This window comes from Tupaia chinensis, unplaced genomic scaffold (genome assembly GCF_000334495.1).
Source record: "Tupaia chinensis unplaced genomic scaffold, TupChi_1.0 Scaffold000682_1, whole genome shotgun sequence".
In the NCBI taxonomy this organism is placed as follows: Eukaryota; Metazoa; Chordata; class Mammalia; order Scandentia; family Tupaiidae; genus Tupaia; species Tupaia belangeri.
Window position 1 is genome coordinate 4,368,893 of NW_006160205.1, and position 9,364 is coordinate 4,378,256.

A 9,364-nucleotide genomic window follows, 5' to 3' on the forward strand; every position below is an offset into this window, starting at 1 on the left:
AAAAAAAAAAATCACCCCTTAGGGGATATGGGCTGCAATCCCTTCTCCATTCTCCTCTTGGGATTTTGGGCACACATGCACATGCACCCAGAGTAAGTTTCAAGCTGCCAGGTCCCAGACTTGAACTACAGTTGGCCATGTGGGAGTCCAGCACCACAACCACTACACTACCTACTGGCCGGCAGGAACTATCTTTTTTTGCATTGCCTGTTCTTAGCATCTTTTTTGAAAATTAGTTGTCCATGTATGTGTGGGTTTCTTTCTTTCTTTCTTTCTTTCTTTCTTTCTTTCTTTCTTTCTTTCTTTCTTTCTTTCTCTTGTTCTAATAGACTTTCTTAGTACTAAAATGTTCCACAGTACATACTTTGATAAATATTGGTGAAACACTCTCTCACAGAAGCACTATGGGCATTTTGAGTGGCATAGTTATAATAGTAGCTATTATGAAGGACCTGTCCTACACATTTTAGGAAGTTTAGTATTCCTGAGCCCTTTTCACTAAAATTAAACATTTCCCTAGTGGTTTTGGTAATAAAAAATACTCAAAAATTACCAAGCACATTTACTGTGTTGGCATTATCTAAGTTTTAGAGTTTTTTTCTTTTTTCTTTTTTTTTTTTTGGAGAGGCTTTTTTGCTATAGGGCGCATGCACTCGCCAGACAGACAGAGACAGAAAGCGAAAAATCACCCCCCAGGGGGGTTGGCCACACCGCAATCCTTTCTCCTCCATTCTCCTCTCGGGATCTTGGGCACGCACGTACACGAGCCCAGCGTGAGTTTAAGCCAACAGGTCCGGGACTCGAACTGCGGTCGACTACGTGGGAGTCCAGCGACATAGCCATTACGCTAACTGCTGGTCCCACCTAGTAGTGGTTCTTCATGTGGCTTTTCCAGCTCTGTTTCACTCACTGAACCTATGGCTACAAGAGCTCCACTTGGACTCAGCTCTAAGTTCTGCCAGCATGTTCCATTCCCCCACCCAGCCTCGCCCCCTCATTTCCTGGGGAAAGGGAGTAGGAGTGCTAAAAGTTCCTGGGTTTCACAGTTAACAACATCACATTTGTCTGACTTCGTGGCTACTTTTGTGACACACAGTCCTTTAGGAATCACAAGTTTGAAACCTCCCACCATGCCCTGGAAGGCACCCAAGAAGGCCTCTATGAGTTGGAAATGATGACACCATAAGGTTCTCTGTGAGCCTTTGCGCAAGTTAAAACAAAGATCACCTTAATCATGAATAAGGCGGCCAGAAGTCACTTAACTTGACTTCAGAACCAAAACAAAAGACACTGCAAGAAGAGTGTCCAAGAGGAGATTAGTGGAAAAAAAACTTGCATCATCTAAGAGCAGTTTAGTTGAGAGTTATTTTAATGCCTCTCAGGTTCACCTGCTCCACAAGAAACTCCAAGGCACTGGTTATCGAAGGTGGCTTCACACTGGAATCACCTGGGATGCTATTAAGCCCCTCTCTGTCCCCATACCTAGGCAAAGCCCAAACCAATTAAACTTCTGAGGATGAGACATGGAGACCTGTATTACTGAAAGCTTCCCAAGAGAACCCAATGTGCAGGCAAGGTTGAGAACCACAGCGCTAAGGAATCAAAAGCAATGTTAAAGTAATATTTTAAAGATTGTAACTAGGAATTTTAACAACAAAAACCAGTTTTTAAAATTGTTTATTTTTTTCTATTATTGGTATACTGGATCAGAATCTGTATCATTAGCTGATTCAAAACTAAAGGGTTAACAAATAAAAAATGAACACAGAAGATAAACTACAACACATTAGGAATTCTATGTGGGATAAAACCATGCACCATGATGAAAATAAATCCCATCACCTTGGCTTTACAGCAATGAGAACAAAAATGTAATCTTTACCGTTGGGGAAGGATCCAATAGCAGCAGAAGGAACACCGGCATATATTCCATGAAAACCACCAGCCTTTATAAATCCTTGGGGACTCTGCAGCCTGGTTTTAATGGTATCCAGTGGAAATAATATCAAGTCAACAGAGACACCTGCTATTCCACCAGCCTTTAAAACAGAGGGGTGGAGAGAAAAAGAAAAAAACAAGAAGGTTATAATATGATAACCTCTCTGCAATATGGGGGCAGGGATAGGAAAAAGGTCTAGTCTTCAAAACATATTTCTCATAACTATCAGTCCACAAAATCCTTTGGCACTGTCAAAGGACCTCCCACCTAAATCTAGACATTTTCTTGAGAAAACAACTATACACTAGGTTATATTTTCATATTATAAAATTTATATTTTCTTTCAAAGTAAGTTTTTACCATAGGGCGGGCGCCACCATGCCCTAAAGTAAATTTTTAATGAAATTAATGGATTGATTGATTGATTTCAACAGGGTATGTGCACGTGTCACAGAGACAGAGAGGGAGAAAGCACCTGCCAAAACGGTGTGGTCAAGTAGAAATCCCTTCTCCGCCTCTTCATCTCGTTATGGTTTTGGCCATGTACACATATGTGCCTAGCATGTTCTTTAAGCCAGGATTAGACTCACAACTGGTCATATGGGATCTAGCTTCCTTAACTACTAGTCCAGAGTCCTGAATGTATTTTTTTAAAAGAATTATTTTATTTAATTTTATTTATTCATTCATTTATTTTAATTTGAGCAGAGAGAGAGAGAGAGAGAGAGAGAGAAAGTGAGAAAGTAAGCTGCCAGATGCAGGACTTGAACCATGGTCAGCCATGTGGGAGTGTCCAGCGCCTTAACCACCATGCCTCCTGCTGGTCCCAACCTGAATGCATTTTTAAAACAAAAATTTTTTTTTTTTGGAGAGGTTTTTGCTATAGGGCGCGTGCGCTCGCCAGACAGACAGACAGAGACATAGAGACAGAAAGCGAGAACTCCCCCCCCACGGGGAATGGTCACGCTGCAATCCCTTCTCCTCCATTTTCCTCTCAGGATCTTGGGCACACACGCACACGTGCCTGGCGTGAGTTTTAAGCCACCAGCCGGGACACGAACCACGGTCGACTACGTGGGAGTCCAGCGACACAGTCATTATGCTAACTGCTGGTTCCCAAACAAAATTTAAATTTATTTTTAATATAATCACATGGTTCAAAAAATTGAAAAAAAAAAAGCCAATCAAAAAAATGCTGAGAGGGGTCAGCAGATGGGAGTGGTGGTCAAGGGGATGGCCTCCCACATGGCCTGGGTCGTGGACCTGGTGATTTACTTTCTCTCTCTCTGTCTCTATCTCTCTGGTGAGCACACATGCCCTGTCGCAAAATAATAATAATAATGATTATAAATAAAATTAATTACTTTTCAAAAAGAAAAAAAAAGTTTAATTCCAGAGCTAGTATAAAGGAGGGGCTACCTTTCTGTTGCTGCCACTGCCCTACCCTCCATCCATCTAGAACAAAAGGAAAGCAGAGCCACTTGGTCCCAGCAGCCACCAAAGCCGCTGCACAGCCTACACTGTGGGAGAAGAGGCTACCTTGCCCTTCAGAACCACCACCCCAGTACCTGCAGTGCAGAGTTAGAAGGAACAGAGGGAAAGCAGGGCTAATGGGCCCCAATTTACCATTCAATTTCCAGAAGAAATTAAAACCTAGGGAACCAGCAGTTAGCGTAATGGCTATGTCGCTGGACTCCCACGTAGTCGACCGCGGTTCGCGTCCCGGACCCAGTGGCTTAAAACTCACGCCGGGCACGTGTGCGTGCATGCCCAAGATCCCGAGAGGAGAATGGAGGAGAAGGGGATTGCGGCGTGACCATCCCCCCTGGGGGGTGATTTCTCGCTGTCTGTCTCTATGTCTCTGGCCGGCTGGCGAGCGCAAGCGCCCTATAGCAAAAACCTCTCAAAAAAAAAAAAAAAAAAAAAAAAACCAAGAAAAAGAAATTAAAACCTGACCCAAACTAGTCACTTCACAAGAGACATCATATTGCTTTGGAGAAGCTGCACTTTAAAAAACAATTTAAAAAATAAGTTTGTGTGGGACCAGCAGGTGTCGTGGTGGTTAAGGCACTGGACACTCCCACATGGCTGACCACGGTTCAAGTCCCAGACCTGGTTGCCTGCTTTCTCACTCCCCATCCCCACCCCCGTGTATCTCAATCTGGTCAAATTAAAATAAAATGAATGAATAAACAAAAAATAATAAGTTTGTGGGCCAGTCCTACTGTGCAATACTGAAGCTACATGGAAGGCCCAGGTTCAGCTCTCCTACCACCCTAAACATGCCAGGCATAGAGGCATGTGCCTGTAACCCTAGAGCTCACTGGGGAGCTTGAGGCAGGAGCATCACAGCACTACAAGACCCTTTCAAAAATATTTCTCTCTCCTTCCTTCATTCAAAGAAAGAAAGAAAAGGAAAAAAGAAACTAAGTAAGTTTGTACCTCATAATTTCAGCAAGACACATGTAGAATATTTATAACCATTCTAATGGTTCTAATATAATCAGGTTCTAATATAACCATTAGAACTGGTTATATCTTAGTCCAAGAAAAAAAATACAAAAATAAACTCAAAGATAGTCTTAAAGCAAAGTCAATACAGAAGATCTAGGCATTATTTCAAGATGTGAATCAAAACCAGTCTATAATAACCAGATAAAAGAACTACAAAAAAGAAACTTTTGGGTTAGTCCTGTGGCTGGTAGTTGAAGGAGCTGAATCCCACATGGCCAACCACAGGGTTAGAGTCTCAGTCTGGTAGCGTGAAAAACACACCGGTCATGTGTGCATACATGCCCCAAATCTCAAAAGAATGAAGAGATGGAGAAGGGATTGCAATGTGACTGCATCCCACTGGGAGGTGCTTTCTCCCTTCTCCCTCTGTCTGCCTCTTGCCAGTGCATATGCCCTCTGTCAATTTAAAAACAACAGAAGAGGGACCAGCAGATGGGGTAATGATTACATCCCTGGACTCCCACATAGTTTACCATGGTTCAAGTCCAAGACCCGGTGGCTTAAAACTCACAGTGAGTGCATGTGCCCAAAATCCAGAGAAGAGAATGGAGGAGAAGGGATTGAGGCGTGGTCATGCTCCCTGGAGGGTGATTTTTTTACTTTCTGTTTCTCTGGCAAGCACACGCACCCTTAAAAACTCTAGTCTTAAAAAAAAAAAATAAAAGAAACTTTCAATGTTTTTCCTATGTAATAATTATTTAATTGAATTGCCAACTTTTCCCATCTTTCAATTATAAACCAAGGGAATATATCAAAAAGCAAAAATATTGGGACCAGCACTTGGTGTAATGGCTATGTCGCTGGACTCCCATGTAGTTGATCGTGGTTCGCATTCCAGACCCAGTGGCTTAAACTCACAGTGGGTGTGGAGGCCCAGGGTCCTGAGAGGAGAATGGAGAAGGGACTGCAGCTTGGCCATCCTCCCTGGGGGGTGATTTCTCACTTTCTATCTGTCTGTCTTTCTGGTGAGCACAAGTGCCCTATAGAAAAAACCTCTCCTCCCGACCCCGCCAAAAAAAAAAAGGCAAAAATATTAGGGCTGGCAGGTGGTGTGGTGGTGTGGTGGTTAAGGGCACTGGACTCCCACATGGCTGACCGCGGTTTGAGTCCTGGACCTGGCACCTTTCTTTCTTTCTCTCTCTCTTTGTCACTCACTCACTCAGTCCCTTTCTGGTCAAATAAAATAAATAGTAAATTTTGATTTTAAAAAAATTCTAAAAAAATACACATTTAAAAACTATATATTCTGTAACACAGAAAATCAGTATTATTCAAACACAGAGGCAAAGTTCAAATTGATTGGTTGTTTCCATTCTTTGAGTTTAAAATTTTTTGAAGTGGTACAAAGATTATATCTCATCAATATTGTCTACTTGCCATTTACCATAAAACCAATGTAAGAGTTAACTGAAAACATGAAATATTTGGATGAGAAATTCAACAATTAATATCTATTTTTAAACTAATTAGATCAGTATTTTTTTTTTCCATAGGGTGCATGTAGTCACCAAAGAGAGAGAGAAGATGAGAAATCGGCCCCCAGGGAAACGCCCACATAATAGCAATCTCTCCACTCTCCTTTTGGGATTTGGGACATGCCCAATATAATTTTTTAGGCCACTGGGTCCAGGACATGAACAGTGGAGTCAGCCATGTGGAATCCAGCACCTTCACCACCATGCTGCCTGCTGGTCCAGTAAATTCCTAAAAATTAGTTAACACTAGGAAAGAACATTACTGTAACTATTAATAGTATATGATCAGCCTGAAGGACATAAAACAACTCACAAGACCATGAAGATCTACCCTGGCAATAGCCTAAAATAACAAACAGCACAGAGATGTATTGGCAGAGAGCCGTAGTGGTCCTAAAATAATAACCAAAAACATAGGCTTTCTGGATTTAACCATAGTCTTTCTAAGTCATGGAAAAAGGCTTGCGAGTAATGTAGGAAACTAAAAAAGCCACCTTTTCAACATTCTTATCCTTCATTTTTTAAGAATTTTAATAAAATTTAGTAAGTAAATAAAGCATTCTGCCTCTCTATTTTTTCCAAACATGAAGAATATAAAATCCTATAGAGGATGCCTGACATAATTGGATTCTTTTTTAAATGCCACATTTAATTCTAATTTTCTAAGTGCCTGCTATCTGCTGCTAAATTTTAATCAATAAGTTAATTACTCCCTTAATCTACTTGGCTACTTTGCAGATTCCCTAACCCTTCTTTTATCAAACTTCTTACCTTCTGAGAATAAAATGACCAAATTCAATCTAGTCAGTTAGTAAAACATGAATCGAAAGTTCTAAATGCTTCATGCATTTCAAACTTCTATAACTCAAATGTCATTAAAATTCATGAGACTGAAAACAAAGCCAGCCAACAGAGATCCTGAAAAAGAATACTTATGTATTTAACCACCCAACATATTTGAGATATAAACAAAAACTTAAAGGAGTGCCTATAATTTTATACCATTGCTTTGTACAAAATTACAGACGTCAACTGAGCTATAAGGACTCCATCAAATTCTTTTGTTCTTTAGTCTGATAAGTATATTTTGTTCTGATCATTTATCAGAAAGATTATCAGGCAAATTATTACTTTCAAGATGTATGAGCACCTACACTAAAAAACTAACAAGAATTGGACAAAAAAAAAAATGACAAAGTACATAACTTAGATACCAGCAAGCCTTTCTACAGTATAACAATTCACACAGGCCTCAACTTCACATAGATAAAATACATGTTCGCACCTTAAGTTTATAAATGAAAAAGTGCTGGCAAGCTGTGGAGAGAAAGTATCCAATTAGTGTTCTGAAATTACTCTGGGAATTGAAAAAGGGCAGAATTACATGTCATAAAATCCTTTTTCTCAAAAGGAGGCTGCAACACCAAATAGGAAAAAATCACCTCTGGTCAACCACCATACAAAACCAAACCACCTGTGTAATTCAACAAAGCAAAATCAATACAGGTCACAGGCCTACACAATTAACAGAAGAAACAGTCATAACATCAGGGTGGCTTCTCAGGGGAAGCACCCCTCCCTCACTTTCACGGTTTTATCCACAATGAAGTGGCCACCTGTGCTGTGAACCACCATCGTGCACAATGCAGAATGCTACCTCTGCTTCCTGTCGTACTTATCTTCTTCCCATTCACCATCCGTTCTCCCAGAAGCATTTCTTGCCCCTTGTACACTAAAGGCAGAGTCATCTTCATCAGACAGATTTCTTTTTTCTTTAATTATTTCATTCCATGTGTTATTATTATTTTTAAATTTGACCAGAGAGAGAAAGAGAAAGGGAAAGTGAGACAGCACCAGGTCTGGGACTCTAACCATGGTTGGCATGTAGGAATCCAGTGCCTTTAAACACCACACCACCTGCCAGCCCTCAAACATAAATTTCACCTTGCCACTCTTCAGCCCATAAATTTTCCACACTTAGCAATAGTCCTGAACATAGAGAACAAAATCCCAGGACTCTCTTCCAGGCTCTGAAAGTTCTGCACCCTACCTGCCTCTCCACCTACAACTCCCACAATTTGTCCAGTACCTTCTTGCCACCTTGACCTCTCTTTTGCTCTAAGTCATCTGATCTTTCTCATTCTGAGGGCTTTTTATAGATGCCCCCTAATCACCTAGCCTAGGTTTAGATGTCATCCAATCCAACTATAATGTTTCCCATATGGTCCTGAAATTTCTTATTTCTGTGCTTTGGCTTTTTTTCTCAACCTGGAATGCCCTTCTTATTCCCCCCATCTCCTATTGCAGCCAGCAGACCACATTCCCCCCGCAATCTCTGGCCACATGCATCACATATACAAACACACACACCTCTGTCAAAATCCTGTCCATCCTTAAGGCTGCAACCAAATGCAATATTCCTCATAGAGCCCTTCCCAATTTAGAGCTAAAAGCTACTTCCTTGAGGCCCCATATAATTTCATTTGTATTTCACTTTCAATATTGAATATCATGTCAGATATTAACATCCTTTGGAGTGGGAACCAGGTCAGTTACTTCTGTCTTCCGAAATATCTAAACCAGCACCTCTCACTCCCCCTTTTTTAAAAAGAATTATTATTTAACCTTATTTAATTTTTCCACCTTTTTGTTTATTTCATTTTCTTTTATACATTCAATCACATTATTTGACTTACAAAATGGATATTTCAAAGGGTGAACATTTCTCCCTAGTACAGGTGATAAAACTACAAAATATCTTCAACAGATAATACCACATTTCTTTGTGCCATTAAATGCTTTGCCTCCCTATTTTTCCTCTAAATGTCCTTCCTCAGATTCTCCTCTTTCACACACACTATATCTGGTATTTACAACTATATACTGTGTTTCTATATCCTTTAGTCCATTAGTTTTAGTCACAGAGTGCGGACACTCTGTATGTAGTAAGTGGGGACATACAATGCCTCTCCTTCATAGCCTGGCTTGTTTCACTCAGCAGTAAATCTTCCATATTCATCCACTTCCTGTCAAAAGCCAGGGTTCTGTTGTTTTTTATGGCTGAATAGTATTCCATTGAGTATATGTGCCACAGTTTTTCTATCCATTCATCTGTTCGTGGGCATTTGGGTTGTTTCCATGACTTAGCAATTGTGAATAGTGCTGCACTAAACACCGATGTGCAAGCACTTTTCCAATTAAGTATTCTTCTGTCCTTTGGGCAGATACCAAGGAGTGGGACTGCTGGATCATATGGTAGTTCTATTTACAGATTTTTGAGGAATCTCCATATTGTTCTCCACAGTGGCTGGACCAATTTACATTCCCACCAGCAGTGTAAGAGAGTTCCCCTTTCACCACACCCCCACCAGCACTTATTTGTTTTGTTTTGTTTTGTTTTATCTTAGTCATTCTGACTGGGGTTAGGTGGTATCTC

At 40.6% G+C, this 9,364-nt stretch overlaps 1 protein-coding gene across 7 annotated transcripts in view; it reads right to left on the reverse strand.

Annotated features, from left to right (window-relative positions):
- The window catches only part of SLC25A26 (solute carrier family 25 member 26), a 161,285-nt gene that overhangs the window by 142,661 nt on the left and 9,260 nt on the right, over positions 1-9,364 (reverse strand). For 5 of the 7 annotated variants that reach the window (XM_027776559.1, XM_006160366.3, XM_006160367.3 and 2 more), the window contains one exon: positions 1,883-2,039. The exons of 1 other annotated variant lie outside the window; for it this stretch is intronic. In XM_027776559.1, the coding sequence (XP_027632360.1) occupies positions 1,883-2,039 (157 nt within the window). Of the gene's footprint in view, positions 1-1,882; positions 2,040-9,364 lie in introns of those variants that run through there. One more of the 7 variants, XM_027776560.1, reaches the window with a different exon arrangement.